The 18,782-nt window shown below is 41.2% G+C and overlaps 1 protein-coding gene across 2 annotated transcripts in view; it reads left to right on the top strand.

The window, feature by feature from the left end:
* Positions 1-18,782, top strand: part of ptprnb (protein tyrosine phosphatase receptor type Nb) — an 84,838-nt gene that overhangs the window by 50,258 nt on the left and 15,798 nt on the right. For both annotated transcript variants that reach the window (XM_060918989.1, XM_060918990.1), the window contains 5 exons: positions 17-164; positions 366-439; positions 978-1,055; positions 11,813-11,932; positions 12,042-12,208. In XM_060918989.1, coding sequence (XP_060774972.1) covers positions 17-164; positions 366-439; positions 978-1,055; positions 11,813-11,932; positions 12,042-12,208 — 587 coding nt within the window. The remainder of the gene's footprint in view (positions 1-16; positions 165-365; positions 440-977; positions 1,056-11,812; positions 11,933-12,041; positions 12,209-18,782) is intronic.

The raw sequence follows: 18,782 nt of genomic DNA on the forward strand, positions 1-18,782 counted from the left end.
CTGTCCATCTCTGTAGGCATATATGGAGGACCATGTGAAGAATAAGGATCGCTTGCTGAAAGAGTGGGAGGCATTGTGCTCCTACCAGGCAGAACCCAGCACTGTGTCTGTCGCTCAGAATGAATCCAACATTAAGAAGAACCGCTGCCCTGATGCAGTACCATGTGAGCCTTCTGAAACAAATATGTTTCCCATCAGGGCAAATTCCCATCCTCTTTCATGCATTTGCAACACCAGGGTCTAGAGGGAAAAAAATTTTCACTGACTAACATGTGATTGAAGCCCAGTAGACAGCAACGTAGATTTACCTTAACGCACGCTCCTGTTCTGCAGGTGTTAATTGTGTGTAATTCTGTGCTGTACAGATGATCACTCACGGGTGAAACTGAAGGCCGAGGTTAATCCCTCAAGAGCTGACTACATTAACGCCAGCACCATAGTAGGTTGAAGCATTTCCATATAAACAGCTGCATATGACCATGCACGTGTCTCGTATACTAGAAAGGAGTGGCTTCCTGCCTCTGTGCAGTCATTAAACCCAGTCTCACTCTGCAGTTTTGTGTGCTTAGAGCTTTCTGAGTGGAAAAAAAAATTCTGCCTGTAAATGGACAATCTCATTTATCCAACGCTGCACCTTGCTCTTCCTCTGCCATCTCCAACCAGAACTTTCTCACTTGCCTACTTGCCCCTTCCCTTTGGTTACCAAGGTGACAAAATCCATTTATTCCATGGCCGTGTGTCTTGCGTTCCGGAATTCCCATCTTGCAGTTGCCATGGCTTCAGTGTATTGATGTAGCTCTGGGCGGAGGTAGTGCGGAATCCCTGCTGTTCTGTTGTAGCAAGAACGGATCATCTATTAAGCCTTCCTGTGTGCTGATCACATGAATAGCTTGTTGCCATGGTGATGGGCACAATCTAGGGTCAGAAGGAGCTGAAGGCACTGACCCACAACCTTTTGTCTCTTGTTGACCTTTTAGATTGAGCATGACCCCAGAATGCCAGCGTACATTGCCACCCAAGGACCGCTCTCACATACCATCTCTGACTTTTGGCAGGTCAGTGTGTGTGTGTGTGTGTGTGTGTGTGTGTGTGTGTGTGTGTTTAGTATGTAAAAGAAACAGAACTGCCAAGAAGTAGTTTTCGGTACCAATTGTTGATTTTATTTGGAATCAGGAATTCATTCAGTATATGTACATTACTGCACAATTTCATGGAGATGCAAGCATACAGTAACTTGGTGATACAACAGTGGCATAAGGGTCAGTCCATATGAAATCACCAGAGGCCTGACCATCTCCGATTTGTTTCATACTTTCACAAATTAATATTATTCCCAGTAAACACTATATAAAATTTCAGCCTTATATCTTTATTAGTTTTTGAGATATCAGGGTTTTAAAAATGGGGTGTCACACTGATTTTACTGTAAAAACAAGTGGTACAGAAAAAGATGTGAAGTTCACTAAGTCATTACTTTTGAACTAGCCTTACAAAAATTAAGTTTATTCAAGCGTGCTTCTAGTATACTTCTTTTAAACTTAAAATTAAGAGAGTATGCTTTCAGTTTACTTTTTATTTACTTATCAGAGATATACTTAATGAAGTTATACATAAGTATACTTGGCTTATACTGAAAAGTATATAGAAAAGTCTAAGTATATTAAGCTTATACTTAAACTTTTGATCAAGATATACTTAACAAAAGTGTAATAAAGTATTAAAATATTTGTGCCTTATGTTTAAGTAGGTATGTCTGTGGTTCCCTATAAGTTTTTTTTTTTAATTTCTCCTGAGTGGGATAATTAATTTTTTTAATTTCTTTTTCTTTAGAGCTTGGATGTCAGTTTCAGTTGTCATTGCCATGTTTGTATACTTTGGCATTTAATACAATGTTGCTTTAAATTTTGATTTGTAAAGAAAATGAATACGTTCTTAATCCTGAGTATCTGTTATTTTGTGAATTCTTACCTTTATAACTTCATTGTAACTTAAGGTACAAAACACTTAAGTTGTCTACTGGTAGTGTGCATGAGGTAAGGGTTAGGGCTAGAAAACTAATAGTATACTTAGAAGGGTAATTGCAGTATACTTCAAAACTAAAAAGTGGACTAGATGTATATAACCAGTAACTAATAGTGTATTTCCAATATGCTATAAAGTATACTTTTATAAACTAAAAAGTGGACTAGAAGTGTGTCACAAGTAAACTAATAATATATTTCCAGTACACTACAAAGTATACTTTAGTAAACTAAAAAAGTGGACTAGAAGTATAAAACAAGTAAACTCATAGTATATTTCCAGTATACTATGAAGTATGCTTTTGTAAACTAAAGAGTGGACTATAAGTATATAACTAGTAAACTATCAGTATATAAGTTTACTTGTGGTATACTTGCAGTACAAAATAAAAAATACTAGTTGTACACTCAAAGTTTACTTCTCTTAGGCTTAAAGTATACTTTTTATAAACTAAAAGTGGGCCAATTTAGTCCCAAGAAGTATTAGATTAGTTTACTTACAAGCATACTGTAAGTACATTGATATCAGTATACTTGGTACACAAAAGTATACTTAAGGAAATATACTTTAACTTTACTTAAGTATACTTAATAAAATGAGCTTGAAGTATACTTCTTTTTGATAAGAGTATTCATGCTAGATGCATGAAATTTTCAGGAGTTGTTCTTAGGTACTAGATGTCTTTAACTACTGTAAAAGAAGATCCACAGTTGCATATTTGTCAGTTTATAGCTTGCTGAAAACTGTGTATAAATAAATAAATAAAAATTAGTTTGTGCTTTGGAGCAGTTTTGGCCCTCTGTATTGTCCTTGGAGCTGGAAAAAGGGTGTGTGAGAGAGTGTATGGAGTCCTGTCTGTTTATATATTTATTATTATTTTTTTACTACCTGTTAGTCTTGAAGCACTGATCAAGAGTGGCAATTCTAATTTCATTGTATTTGATACCAGGTATTTTATGCAATGACAAATAAAGCTTCTATTCTATTCTATTCCACATTGAAGCACATCAGATATTTATTTCTCATGTTATAATACTATTTTGGTGACAAAGTATTTTTCTAAAAGGTTCAAGATACCAACTTCATATTTGATGAATATATTAATGAAGACATGCTCTTTCCAGTGGTCTAATTCTTTTTATGGTAGACCTTGTCATACATGAGCAATATGCATTTGAAATATAGGCGTGAAATGATTTTTTTTTTTCATTTTTAATGCCTCATAAATCAAAACATTTTATTTCTTTTAGAAAAATACTTAGTCACCAAAATAGTATTATAACATGAGAAATAAATATCTGATGTGCTTCAATGTGGAAATACAGAGGGCCAAAACTGCTCCAAAGCACGAACAATTTTTAAAAAAAACAGATTTCAGCAAGCTATAAACTGACAAATATGCAACTGTGGATCTTCTTTTATAGTAGTTAAAGACATCTAGGACCTAAGAACAACTCCTGAAAATTTCATGCATCTAGCATGAATAGTTCAAAAGTAATGACTTATTGAACTTCTGTACCACTCGTTTTTACAGTAAAATCAATGTCACCCCATTTTTAAAACCGCAGTATCTCAAAAACTAAAAGATATATAAGGCTGAAATTTTGTATGGTGTTTACTGGGAATAAGAACATTAGTTTGCAGAGGTGGACAGTAACGAAGTACATTTACTTGAGTACTGTACTTAAGTACACTTTTTGAGTATCTGTACTTTACTTGAGTATTTTTTTATGGAAACTTATGACTTTAACTTCACTACATTTGAAAGACAAACATCATACTTTTTACTCCACTACATTTCTATCAAGGTCCTCATAACTTGTTACTATGAAGCAGCTTTGAAAGTGGATGTTTTTTTTTCTTTTCTAAAATGTGATTAGTTTTTTCGCAGGTGACACTGAGACAGCCTATCAGTAATCACTAGGGTCATGTCCATAGACTGGATGAAATCAAGTTCAGTGATTTCTCCACAGCATTATTTGAACATGATCAGTTGATGGCAGAATGAAAGGAGGTGGGACTTCTGGGGAATGCACGCACCCGTGGCCATACATAGAACCCATGTTTCAGTTTTCTGAAAGGATTACAAATACGTTTCGTTTTAAATGTTTGCTTTGTTTGGCTAAAACAAACCACATCATGGCCTATAAAAACTCGCCATCCAACCTGCAGAAGCATATTGAGGTATGTAAATGTTTTATTCCAAGAGAAAGCTTGCAATAAAGTTGTCTGTGCTTTTATAGCTAGCGATAACGTTGCAAATGTAGCTATGCAGTCTGGTTAGTCAAATGACTTTCTATGGATTTGCCCACCAAGTTGCCATCACCTTGTCCACAGCTAATGATAACACATAGCTAGTTAACTTGGAGACTGTTAGTTAAAAGGTTCAACCTTGAACCTTTTAGTAAAAATGGAGTTACACTAACATGAATAATGAATAATTTCTGAAGTCCTTTCAGAAATATGTTTTAGCATAATCTTGCCAAATAAACAGAATGTAGAAATCTTTCTTTTTCTAGTAGCATTAGCTACCCAATATGATTTCGAGTTTGAAAAGAGTTTGCTAGCATGTCAGGTGGAGCTTCACTGACTAGCTAGCTGAACGTTAAACCACCATGACAGCACAGCATGTGTTCATTTTGTGAATTCACATTTCTGTCCTTGCTAACCGCATTAGGTTTTGTAAGTGCTGTGGCAATAATACAACAATGTGTTGACAGAAAATGTCCTTTTAATATAGGGTGACCAGACGTCCCGGTTTTACCGGGACAGTCCCGATTTGGGGTTGTGTGTCCCGAGTCCCAACAAAAGTCTGTCGGGACACGGATATGTCCCGGTTTTCGCCACTCGCGGCGTTTGCGACTGAGCAGCGTGGGAATCATTAGCGGAGAAATGCCTGCATTTACTATTTTGATGAATTGACAGGAATCGCAAACTTTCCTGGTTACTGCCCCCTGGCCCTGTGGCATGGGTGTTTATTTAGCCATATTATTCCAGACAACAGAGCATGTTGCCATGCAACAATAAAATAAACATTAACTGGCGCGAATGTTCTTTGTCTAGCAGCTAGCAGCAGTAATGCCGCAGCAATTATGCCGAAAAGAAAATGTACCTTTTCCAAAGATTTACAGGGCACCTACCCCTTCCTCCGAGAGGTGCAGAACAATGCGCACGAAGCCTACTGCACACACTGTAAGTGTTTTGTTCTTGTACTAAGTTGGGTAGTCTATGTTGCAAATGATGTGCGCTCCTGTGGGGGCTTTCCTCGGGCTATCGCCCCTCTCCTCCTTTATTGCTGTTTTGTTTGAGTGTATATTTACGGAAGCCGCGAGAGGCCCTTCATATAATCTTTTTTTATTCACCTTGTTATCCCGAGATAACGACATAATTAATTCAGGATCTCGAGAAAACAACACAACTAATTCGAGATCTCGAGAAAACAAAACCGTTATTCCGAGATCTCGAGAAAACAAAACAATTATTCTGTGATCTTGAGAAAACAAAGCAATTATTTCATGATCTCAGCTGGATCACTGTATCTCCGTCAGTAGAGACGAAGCCGGGCCAGTCTTCTGCGGAGGTGCCGCGGACTAATTTTGAAATTATCCCTTATTAAAAGACTTAATGCAATCTCTCCCTGTGTCAACCCCTGGTCAAAATATTGCCTTATTAGGTGATCGATTATTCCAGACATTCTAATGACCAAAGTTGCGTCTATACAGAATGGGAAATAGCCCAAAGTCAGCATATCACAAGTCTCTTGGCGTACCTGAATGAACCATTTCTCAGCTGTTTACTCGAGATCATGAAATAATTTTGTTTTCTCAAGATCACGGAATGATTTTGTTTTCTCAAGATCTCGAAATAACGCCTTTGTTTTCTCGAGATCTCGAAATAACGGTTTTGTTTTCTCGAGATCTCGAAATAACGGTTTTGTTTTCTTGAGATCTCGAATTAGTTGTGTTTTCTCGAGATCCTGAATTAATTATGTCGTTATCTCGGGATAACAAGGTGAATAAAAAAAAAGGATTATATGAAGGGCCTCTCTCGGCTTCCGTAGTGTATATTCTCAAATCACTTGTCTCTTTTTTGTTTCTGTTTAACATACCATTCTGACAGTTTGGCCATATTGCTGTGTTGAACAGCTTGTTGCACCTTCCATTAAAGTGTTCACTTTTGTACACATCTTGCTTTATTCATTCAGTTGTGGGGAATGGTTAGTAAGGTTGATTCTGACCTAGGCTATGTTGAGGTCACATATCTACTTTTTAAGTTCATGCTATAGTGCATACAATTTTAGAGATATAGCCTACATGTGCATATGCATTCTTCTTGGTGTTCTCACAAACAGGTGAAATAAATCAGTTTAAATTTGGCCTATGGACATAGCCTGGCCTATTCTCAGCCATTACAAAATCTGTTGTCTGACCATAATTTAACTGATCTGTATACCACTATGCTACTAGATAAAAAAATGCCTGTTTGTTTTATTTCATGTGAGATGTTGATAAATGTGAGCTTCAACAAAATGATAAGAGCACCTCTCTGAGTGTCACGTTTACGTAAAAAAAGGTGTGCGTGCACGAGCATGGTCGCGCGCAAAAGTGTCCCGGTTTCAGACTAGGGAAATCTGGTCACCCTATTTTAATACTTAAGTATTTTTAAAAGCAAGTACTTTAACTTAAGTAAAAATTTGACTGTACAACTTTCACTTGTATCAGAGTAACATTTGACCAGTGGGATCTGTACTTTGACTCAAGTAATGAAGTTGGGTACTTTGTCCACCTCTGTTAGTTTGTGAAAGTATGAAACAAATCGGAGATGGTCAGTCGGGAACATTTTCTGAAATCTGGTGATTTGAGGTGGATTTACCCATACTTCTAATTTTGTAGAATGATTTTCCCCTTTTTTTAACCGTCAGAGTAAAACTAGAAACCTGTGCAGGTCTGTACTCAGCCTTTTACGTCGATGCCAGGATTCAAACCATTTCAAAACATGTTCCTTTCCTGGACAGCGCTGTAGACCACTCGCCACGGAGGATTACATCACAAACTGAGGTTATGTAACGTGGCACTTACATAGTCAATACGCAGTGGCGCCACACTGCGACTGTGGAATCGCTACCTGAGGCTGGCACGCCAATTACATTCTTAAACATGCTCAAACTCGGTTAAACGTACACATACAGACAGGTGCCTCTACAGGTTTCAGCCAAAGGCGGAGCCAAAAAATGAATATAGCTGCATCGATGTGGAGCATTTGGGCCAACATTGCACTAATATTACTGCTTTTTCGAACCAGTCAAGTGTCTCTATCACTAACTCAAATCATTAGAAAGATATCACTGAATTGATACTCCAACTTGCTCTTTAAAAGGGAATTACAGAATTACTGGTGCCAATTGGAATGGATAATACATCATGCCTCTTGAGAATTTATTCACACTAAGCTACTTTTTACACTTGTGCTTCTCACAATTTAGGGGTCGAATTATGGGGGTTGGGGAACTGGGTCTGACTCTCCTAATTAAGCACTTGACTCCTCTGAAAGAATGCAAAGACAAGGGGGTGGATGGGAGAGGTTCTTAAAATTGCATGTCCTAAATCATTTTATTAAGAAAAAGAAACGAAAATATTTCCCTAGTTGTGTTAGAACGACACATGTAAGGGCTCCTGAAGAGCACAACAGAAAAATGTTCACACTATTGTCAAGAGATCACAAACTTGAATCCTGGCAATGCTACAGTTATCTGTGGCCAGGAGGCAAGGAAGCAAAATTGGTCATCCTCTGTGGGAGGTGGGGATGGTAAACTTTCTCTCTCCTGTCAGTGACAGGGATACTAGCTAATCGTGGACATCTGTGAGTCTGTGTATGTGCAGGAGGTCAGAGAGTGCTTTCCTCCAAGTGTGTTATGCTACCTTGTGACACAGCATGAGCAGCAGGTCAAAAAGATGTCTGAGAAGAAGCATGTGTTAGCCTTCACTCTCTGTAGGTGCTAAGTTGTCGTATGATGGGCGGAGCTGACTGGTAGAGGGAAATTGGTAAATTGGGGGAAAAATAGACTGATGTAATCCACATCTTCCACACCTGCAGCAAGCGACTGAAATAATTCCAAAGCCAACCACCCTAAATAAATTCCCATGTTGAAAACTTAAAGGAACGCTTTTACCTCTGATTATTATAAACTGCACTGGACACTGGAGACTCCTTCCATAAATGTCTCCTCACCGAAAACTTCATCATATTAACAATTCAATTATATCTGTTCATGTAGAGGATCTACCACAACAACATGGTATAAAAATAGGTACCTTATGGGTGCATATGGCTACTGCTTATAAATAAAATTATTTTCTGATCCCATGTCCATACAGTAAATCTAGCATATATACATGTTATCAATTCTACTCTCCTCATCTCTTGCAAACATCACCAAGCTGTGAGCAGCATCAGGGCTTGGAGTATCTTGGTTACTGTGTTTTGTTCAAAATACAGTGCTGTGAACTCTATCTATTTTCAAAATAGTAAGAAAGCACTTGTTCATGAATTGTCTTGGAAGCATTATTTCATATTAATGAGCACATCTTGTTTCACAAGTGTAGTGTAAAAACTCTAAAATTAAAAATGAAATTAAAAAAATTAAAGCGAATAGTAGAAGTTCAATATTGGCTTCTCAGTATATCTGCCAAAAAGCTAAAAAAAAAAAAAAAAACTTACAAAACCTTTCATTTGACCTTTCAGAAGGACCAAACAAAAGCTGTGATAATGAAAAGGTACATTTTCTTAAAATAAACACCACTTACTTGATATCAAATCAGTAGCCTTGGTGAACCACGAGGTGAATTTTGTTTATCTTTTTATCTGCCGATTATCTTCCGATACTATGAAGTTATAACGAGGTTTCTCTTATTTCATTTCTGGTTCTGGTTGGTTCTGAAGTTTATCAAGAAGTTGAACAGGTAATCGAACTTGATCAGGATAAGTGCTGATTGGTTATGAAGTTTCGCTATTGTTACACTCATTCTTACATTCTTACAACACGATGACATAGTGGCTTCGCCACTCGTTCTTGTGTACCTTTGATAACGCAAGATCAGCTGTTCATATCGTGAGATCATGAGTCGCCGTTCTGGTGATTGTAATGCATACGCAGTGCGCTATTGTTCCACTTATTCTTACATTCTTGCAACACGATGACATAGTGGCTACTGCCTTGCTTCGCCTCTATGAGGCAGCAGCCACAAAAACAAAACAAAAGCAAATTCATATCAAATCTTTGATCTGATTTGCTTTTATGCGTATCTTCTGATATCAACCAATCAGATTTGAGAATCATGAACGAGTTCTCATAATTCACCCTGAACATGATTATCATATCCAAATACAGTATCTATGTGGTTAAAGTAAGACTCGGTGCAGAATCAGTACTATTTTAGGCATTATTAGCTCTCCTCATCAGTATGAATAGGCTACATCGCACATGAAGTACTGACCAAGAAATGATGAGGAGAAGTCGCTGAAATAGAGTACAGAGTGATTGCTACTGAGCAACATCATGCTGTTCGTTGTGGCAGTGAATATATGAATATATAATGCGTTTTGCAGTCTAAAGCGAAGAGAAGGTTACCTAACAGGGAGACTAAGGCATGTGAGAACTCGAGCTTCAAATTACGTGCATTCTTCAGCTGATTTAGCAAGCAGGAGAATATCAATCATGAATGTGTACAAAATGGAGATAGTTCACTATTTTTTTTCTCTTTTAAATAAATACAGTATATGTACACTTGGGTTGGTATAGGATTATGCTATGTTTTTGGTCTGTGTGTATTTCACATAGTTTCACACATCACTAAATCTATTAAAGTAATAGGTAATAGCTTCTGACTATAATATTTGCGCTTTACGATTACATTAAACAAACAAGAAACTAATTAGCACCAGACTTCTATTCGCTGAAAAACAGTCAAATCCCAGAATATATTTACTTCTCACTCTTCTCACTACCCTGTTAGTACCCATACAAATGGTTATGAAATAGGAATAACACCATCGTTTTGCACCTTATTTTGCTATTCTTGTATATCGGGTCCCATTTTGTCTTATTTTATACTTTTATGCTAAGTGCAAAAATGGATTCATTAGTGTGTCAGGGTAAATTGATGGAGTGATTGCTCTGATGTAGCGTATATGTTCAGTATTTATTCAAGCAGAAAGACTTAGTGATTTGTGTATCTGTGTGTGTGTGTGTGTGTGTTGTTTTCTGTACAGTGGATATAAAAATGTACACTCCCCGTTAAAATGATAGGTTTTTCTGATGTAAAAAAAAAATGAGACCACAATAAATAATTTCAAAACTTGTCCCACCTTTAATGTGACCTATAACCTGTACAATTCAACTGAAAAACAAACAAATCTGTTTGGGGGGAAAGACATAAAAAATAAAAAACATACAATAAGCTGGTTGTATAAGTGTGCCCACCCTTAAACTAATACTTTGTTGAAGCACCTTTTGATATAATTACAGCATTCAGTCTTTTTGGGTTCACACCTGCCATTAATAAAATGACTCTGATTAACCCCAAATAAAGTTCAGACATTTACTCAGTTGCATCCTCCAGCAAAAGCCAGGGTTCACAGAGAGCTTACAAAGCAAAGGGATCTCATTGTTGAAAGGTATCAGTCAGGAGAAGGGACAAAAATTTTTTGCACGGCATTAGATATACCATGGAGCACAGTGAAGACAGTCATCAAGAAGTGGAGAAAATATGGGACAACAGTGACATTACCGAGAACTGGACGTCCCTCCAAAATTGATGAAAAGACAATACAAGAACTGGTCAGGGAGGCTGCCAAGAGGCCTACAGCAACACTGAAGGAGTTGCAGGAATTTCTGACAAGTACTGGTTGTGTACTACATGTGACAACAATCTCCCGTATTCTCCATATGTCTGGACTATGGGGTAGGGCCAAAGAAAAACATCCAGGCCTGGATAAATTTTGCAAAAAAAATACATCAACTTTCCCAAAAGCATGTGGGAAAATGTGTTATGGTCTGATGAAACCAAGGTTGAACTTTTTGGCCACAATTCCAAAAGGTATGTTTGGCACAAAAACAACACTGCTCATCACCAAAAGAACGCCATACCCACGGTGAAGCATGGTGGTGGCAACATCATGTTTTGGGTTTGTTTTTTTTCTTCAGCTGGAACAGGGGCTTTAGTCAAGGTGGAGGGAATTATGAACAGTTCTAAATACCAGCCAATTTTGGCCCCAAACCTTTAGGTGTCTGCTATGAAGATGAAGAGGAACTTCATCTTTCAGCACGACAATGACCCCAAAAAAGTTTTGTAAGGGCCCAGCCAGAGCCCAGACCTAAATCCAATTGAAAGTCTGTGGGGTGACCTGAAGAGGGCTGTGCACAAGAGACACCCTCGCAATCTGACAGATTTGGAGCACTTTTGCAAGGAATAGTGGGCAAATATTGCCAAGTCTAGATGTGGCAGGCTGATAGACTCCGATCCAAAAAGACTGAATGCTGTAATTAAATCAAAAGGTGCTTCAACAAAGTATTAGTTTAAGGGTGTGCACACTTATGCAACCAGCTTACTGTATGTTTATTTTTAATGTTTTCCCCCTAACAGATTTGTTTGTTTTTCAATTGAATTGTACAGGTTATAGGTCACATTAAAGGTAGGAAAAGTTTTGAAATTATTTATCGTGGTCTCATTTTTTTACATCAGAAAAACCTATCATTTTAACAGGGTGTGTACATTTTTTATATCCACTGTAGATGGTCTGGGAGAATGGCTGTACTGTGATTGTGATGATGACCGCGCTTGTTGAGGATGGAGAGAAGCAGTGTGATCGCTACTGGCCTGATGAGGGCTCATCTCTCTACCACATCTATGAGGTGTGTGTGTGTTTATGTATTATGGGTTTCGAAATCTGGGTAAATATCTTGATTGCGATTCTAATTTTTTTTTTCATCAAACTGACTGTAAATATCACATCATGTACAGGTGAACCTGGTTTCAGAGCACATCTGGTGCAATGATTTCCTGGTACGGAGCTTCTACCTGAAAAATGTGCAGACTCAAGAGACTCGCACTCTCACCCAGTTCCACTTTCTGAGCTGGCCTGCGCAGGGTATACCAACCTCTACACGCCCTCTGTTGGATTTCCGCAGGTATCGCACATACATTTAATTCCCCTTGCATGTTAGCCCTCATGTTCCCGATTCTTTTTTTCATTGTCAGTTGCATCATCTAGACATCATTCTTTCTATGTTCTTATTTGTGTTGTACTCTCTCTCCCATCATCTGTCTTTTATCTTCTCACTTATCTCTGCATCTCTCTCTTGCTTGCTCTCTCACTCTTTCTTTTTCTCTCCATGTGCGATGGAGCGCAGCGGGGCCCGTGGTATTGCACAGCTGTCTGTGTCATTTTTGTGGTTTGCAGCTAGTAATCTGACTCCAGTTGCATAGTCACAAAAATGAGCATGGACAGGTGTGGCTGCAGCAAGAGCAACGCTGATGGTACGCTCCATCGCCTCAAAACCCTCCTCCTTCTCTGTCCCATCACTCCATATCCCACCCTTTTCCTCCCTTTCTTGTTCTCAACTATGTATTTGTCTATGTGTGTGGGCTGCTTCACAATCTGGGTATACTTTTTGGGTCCACAATAGTCCAGAAATCAATCCTCATATTTTTGTGTTTCTCTGCTACCAAAAATGACCTTTTGAAATGGAAATTAACTGTGCAGAATTTCCGAGCTACAGGTCATATATGCAGCGTGTTAGTTGTGGTGAGAAGACAGCACATACTGTATTTCTAAACTTGACCCACTTTCTTATAGTCCCAAAGAGTAAGGTAAACAAAGTGAAAAACTCTTGAAATGGATGTGATTTTTAAGTACAAATTTTCCTGTACTGTGCAGCAATGTTTGGACATGATGCTAACTGTAATAACAACTGAAGTGGTGACCATAATCCTTGTGGTTTTCCAGAGAGGACACTTTTTGACGGACTCACATTTCAACCACATGTGAAGCTCTGCTGGAATGTCGAACAGTCTTGCATCTGTTTCAAGTGTTGTTGTTTTTTTTTTAAATTGTGTCACAGAGTATTCTACTTCAAAAGCAACAAATTTTCTCTTAAAAATCATTTACAACCTCATCACATGGTGAGTGTCTTCCAGAGAGTACATTTTTGACAAAGGATACTGCCCATCTTAGTTTACGAAAAACTGTACAGTGGTGCTTGAAAGTTTGTGAACCCTTTAGAATTTTCTGTATTTCTGCATAAATATGACCTAAAACATCATCAGATTTTCACACAAGTCCTAAAAGTAGATAAAGAGAACCCAGTTAAACAAATGAGACAAAAATATTATACTTGGTCATTTATTTATTGAGGAAAATGATCCAATATTACATATCTGTGAGTGGCAAAAGTATGTGAACCTCTAGGATTAGCAGTTAATTTGAAGGTGAAATTAGAGTCAGATGTTTTCAATCACTGGGATGATAATCAGGTGTGAGTGGGCACCCTGTTTTATTTAAAGAACAGGGATCTATCAAAGTCTGATCTTCACAACACATGTTTGTGGAAGTGTATCATGGCATGAACAAAGGAGATTTCTGAGGACCTCAGAAAAAGCGTTGTTGATGTTGATCAGGCTGGAAAAGGTTACAAAACCATCTCTAAAGAGTTTGGACTCCACCAATCCACAGTCAGACAGATTGTGTACAAATGGAGGAAATTCAAGACCATTGTTACCCTCCGTAGGAGTGGTCGACCAACAAAGTTCACTCCAAGAGCAAGGCATGTAATAGTCACAAAGGACCCCAGGGTAACTTCTAAGCAACTGAAGGCCTCTCTCACATTGGCTAATGTTAATGTTCATGAGTCCACCATCAGGAGAACACTGAACAACAATGGTGTACATGGCAGGGTTGCAAGGAGAAAGTCACTGCTCTCCAAAAAGAACATTGCTGCTCGTCTGCAGTTTGCTAAAGTTCATGTGGACAAGCCAGAAGGCTATTGGAAAAATGTTTTGTGGACAGATGAGACCAAAATAGAACTTTTTGGTTTAAATGAGAAGCATTAAGTTTGGAGAAAGGAAAACACTGCATTCCAGCATAATAACCTTATCCCATCTGTAAAACATGGTGGTGGTAGTATCATAGTTTGGGCCTGTTTTGCTGCATCTGGGTCAGGACGGCTTGCCATCATTGATGGAACAATGAATTCTGGATTATACCAGCGAATTCTAAAGGAAAATGTCAGGACATCTGTCCATGAACTGAATCTCAAGAGAAGGTGGGTCATGCAGCAAGACAATGACCCTAAGCACACAAGTCATTCTACTAAAGAATGGTTAAAGAAGAATAAAGGTAATGTTTTGGAATGGCCAAGTCAAAGTCCTGACCTTAATCCAATCGAAATGTTGTGGAAGGACCTGAAACGAGCAGTTCATGTGAGGAAACCCACCAACATCCCAGAGTTGAAGCTGTTCTGTCCAGAGGAATGGGCTAAAATTCCTCCAAGCCGGTGTGCAGGACTGATCAACAGTTACTGGAAACGTTTGGTTGCAGTTGTTGCTGCACAAGGGGGTCACACCAGATACTGAAAGCAAAGGTTCACATACTTTTGCTACTCACAAATATGTAATATTGGATCATTTTCCTCAATAAATAAATCAAAGTCCTGTCCTCACCATTCATGGCGCGTTTGATCTCCGTTTCGTAGCCCTCAGCCTCTCGCCTATATTACATAGCTAGGGTTACAGTGGGGGGCTGGTCCTTTGGTAACTGCGAGAGTTTGACTCCGCACTTGCATCTGTATTGCAGCGTGCCTTGCCAGATGGCAGTAGGCACCATTTTCATGATGGTCTTTGGTATGACCCAACCATGAGTAGAATTCGCGATCTCTCGATCGAGAGGCGGACACGCTAACCACTAGGCTGCTCGCCGGTGCAATAAATAAATGACCAAGTATAATATTTTTGTTTTATTTGTTCAACTGGGTTCTCTTTATTTACTTTTAGGACTTGTGTGAAAATCTGATTATGTTTTCGGTCATATTTACGCAGAAATTTCTAAAGGGTTCACAAACTTTCAAGCACCACTGTAACTTCCACTTAAAGGTGCCCTTCCACCAAAAACGTTTAATACTGTCTCTTTTTGAAATACCATAGTTCACTCCGAGTTGCATATGCATGCTGCATGTGAAAATGTAATTCTACTCCCATTCCCTGTATTAGCTTATGAAAGAAAATAGTCGGAAAAACGAGTGAATCAGAAAAAGACATATGAAGTTACGTCACTTCGAAAATTAGTATTCGTGCCCTTGCCCACCTTGGCTTGCGACCGCCCACGGGAAGAAAGCGTGAGGAGAGAGACGTAATTCGCCCCGAGGCACTGCGTGGTGCGGTGCTCCACATCAGTTTTGTTTCAACGGCGGCTCCAGCCCGACTTTGCACGCTCGTAACTCGGGCAGGGGAGGTCCCAGCCTCCCCAGATTTGGCAGCCAGTGGCCTCTGCCCTCTCCCGAACAAAAGAGTGCTCCCTGGGCGGGCTAGCTCCGCGCCTCGGGACGTAATTCACCTAACCCTAACCCTAGGTCCCAGCCTCCCCAGACTTGGCAGGCAGCGACCCCTGCCCTCTCCCGAACGAACCAGCGCTGCCAGAGCCCGTCAGCTCCCAGCCAGGGGACGTTATTCCCCCCACACCCCCCAAGGCGAGCTCCGCTCCATGCCTCATGCCTTGATGAGAGCCGCTGCCATAGGGAGTATTCAAATAAATAAATGAATGAATGAATGAATGAACAAATGCATGACTCCCTCCCAGTCACACACGCACGCATGCACAAGTGTTCTGGTTGGGGAGAGAGCTCCCTTCCTCTGCTCTCCCTCTCCTCTTATAGGGCGCGGTCACTGGGGAAGACACACAAACACACGTTAATTCCCATCAGGTGCAGTGATTCTGCCACTTACCTTCCCTGACTCCGCCCTCCATTCACAGACCGACGCTCGGACACGCCCCTGCTAACACATCTACATTGTTATTGGTCAAAACATCGATGTCGAGACCATAATAGCCAATCGAAACAGTTTTTACAAAGACACCCACATCCGCTTGTTCTGACCCACTGGAGGTAGCGTCACAGTGCTGTTAACCAATCAAAGGTAACACGTTTACTGATTGCTGTTAGCCAATCAGAGGCAACACATTTACATGTCATGAATATTAATGAGTAAGAGCTGAAATCCTGTCGTTCTCCCGCCACCCACTCCTCCACCAAACTAGAACAGCCTGAAACAGGAGAACCACAGCATTTTTTTCACCAAAACTGGCTCACAGGGCATTCATTCATACTAGAGACCACTGCACAATTAATGAAAAAACAATGCAAGGGGACCTTTAAATATCTTTCTATTGTGAATGAAAGGAAACGTCCCAAAGTAAAACCTAGTTAGTCCTCATCTCTAGCTGCTTTATCCTGTTCTACAGGGTCGCAGGCAAGCTGGAGCCTATCCCAGCTGACTACGGGCAAAAGGCGGGGTACACCCTGGATGAGTCGCCAGGTCATCACAGGGCTGACACATAGACACAGACAACCATTCACACTCACATACACACCTACGGTCAATTTAGAGTCACCAGTTAACCTAACCTGCATGTCTTTGGACTGTGGGGGAAACCGGAGCACCCGGAGGAAACCCACGTGGACACGGGGAGAACATGCAAACAGGGAGAAAAGCACAGAAAGGCCCTCGCCGGCCACGGGGCTTGAACCCAGACCTCCTTGCTGTGAGGCGACAGCGCTAACCACTACACCACTGTGCTGCCCGCCTAGTTAGTCCTAAAAAATGCAATTCTGAATTTAACCAGTAACAGTGTCTAAGTGTAATAATTAAAGCAGAATTAAATGAAATGACCACAAGGTCAAAACTGAGCCCCCATTTGACTCTTACAGACATATTTATCCCCTCCTAGAACTGCCACCTTATTGTGGTGGAGGGGTTTGTGTGCTTGAATGATCCTAGGAGCTATGTTGTCGGGGGCATTACGCCCCTGTTAGGGGCATGATTGGGAGGAACGGTCTCCCCGATCTGAACCCAAGTGGTGTTTTGTTATTGGACTTCTGTGCTAGTCACGGTTTGTCCATAACAAACACCATGTTCGAGCATAGGGGTGTCCATAAGTGCACGTGGCACCAGGACACCTTAGGTCGGAGGTCGATGATCGACTTTGTTGTCGTTTCATCGGATCTCCGGCCCCATGTCTTGGACACTCGGGTGAAGAGAGGGTCTGAGCTGTCAACTGATCACCACCCGGTGGTGAGTTGGATCCGCTGGCGGAGGAGGAAGCCGGACAGACCTGGCAGGCCCAAACGTATGGTGAGGGTCTGCTGGGAACGTCTGGCCGACCACTCTGTCGGGGAGGTCTTTAACTCCCACCTCCGGGAGAGCTTTTCCCAGCTTCCGAGAGAGGCGGGGGACATTGAGTCTGAGTGGACCATGTTCTCTACCTCCATTGTAGATGCGGCTCTTCGGAGCTGTGGCCGTAAGGTCTCCGGTGCCTGTCGTGGTGGCAATCCCTGAACCCGGTGGTGGACACCAGAAGTAAAGGATGCTGTCAAGCTGAAGAAGGAGTCCTATCGGGCCATGTTGGCCTCCAGGACTCCTGAGGCAGCTGACGGGTATCAGCAGGCCAGGTGTGCCGCAGCTCGGGCAGTTGTGGAGGCAAAAACTCGGAACTGGGAGGAGTTCGGTGAGGCCATGGAGGAGGACTATTGGTCGGCCTCGAAGAAATTCTGGCAAACCATCCGGCGCCTCAGGAGGGGGAAGCAGTACTTTGCCAACACTGTTTACAGTGCGGGTGGGGAGCTGTTGACCTCGACTGGGGACATTTTTGGGCGGTGGAAGGAATACTTCGAGGATCTCCTCAATCCCACCATCACGTCTTCCATTGAGGAAGCGTAGGCTGATGACTCAGAGGTGGACTCATCCATTACCCAAGCCGAAGTCACTGAGGTGGTTTGCAAGCTCCTCGGTGGCAAGGCACTGGGGGTGGATGAGATCCTCCCTGAGTATCTCAAGTCTCTGGATGTTGTCGGGCTGTCTTGGCTGACACGCCTCTGCAACATCGCGTGGCGGTCGGGGACAGTGCCTCTGGAGTGGCAGACTGGGGTGGTGGTCCCTCTTTTTAAGAAAGGGGACCGGAGAGTGTGCTCCAATTATAGGGGAATCACACTTCTCAGCCTCCCTGGGAAGGTTTACTCCAGGGTACTGGAGAGGAGAATTTGGCCAATAGTCGAACCTCGGCTCCAGGAGGAACAATGCGGTTTTCGTCCTGGTCGCGGAACACTGGACCAGCTCTATACCCTTCATAGGGTGCTCGAGGGTTCATGGGAGTTTGCCCAACCAGTCCACATGTGCTTTGTGGATCTGGAGAAGGCATTCGACCATGTCCCTCATTGTATTCTGTGGGGGGGGTGCTTCTGGAGTATGGGGTTCGGGGCTCTTTGCTAAGGGCTGTCCGGTCCTTGTACGAACAGAGCAGGAGTCTGGTTCGCATTGCCGGCAGTAAGTCAGACCTGTTCCCAGTGCACATTGGACTCCGGCAGGGCTGCCCTTTGTCACTGGTTCTGTTCATAATTTTTATGGACAGAATTTCTAGGTGCAGCCAGGGGCCGGAAGGAATCCTGTTTGGGAACCACAGGATTCCATCTCTGCTTTTTGCAGATGATGATGTCC

This window comes from Neoarius graeffei, chromosome 4 (genome assembly GCF_027579695.1).
Source record: "Neoarius graeffei isolate fNeoGra1 chromosome 4, fNeoGra1.pri, whole genome shotgun sequence".
NCBI lineage: Eukaryota > Metazoa > Chordata > Actinopteri > Siluriformes > Ariidae > Neoarius > Neoarius graeffei.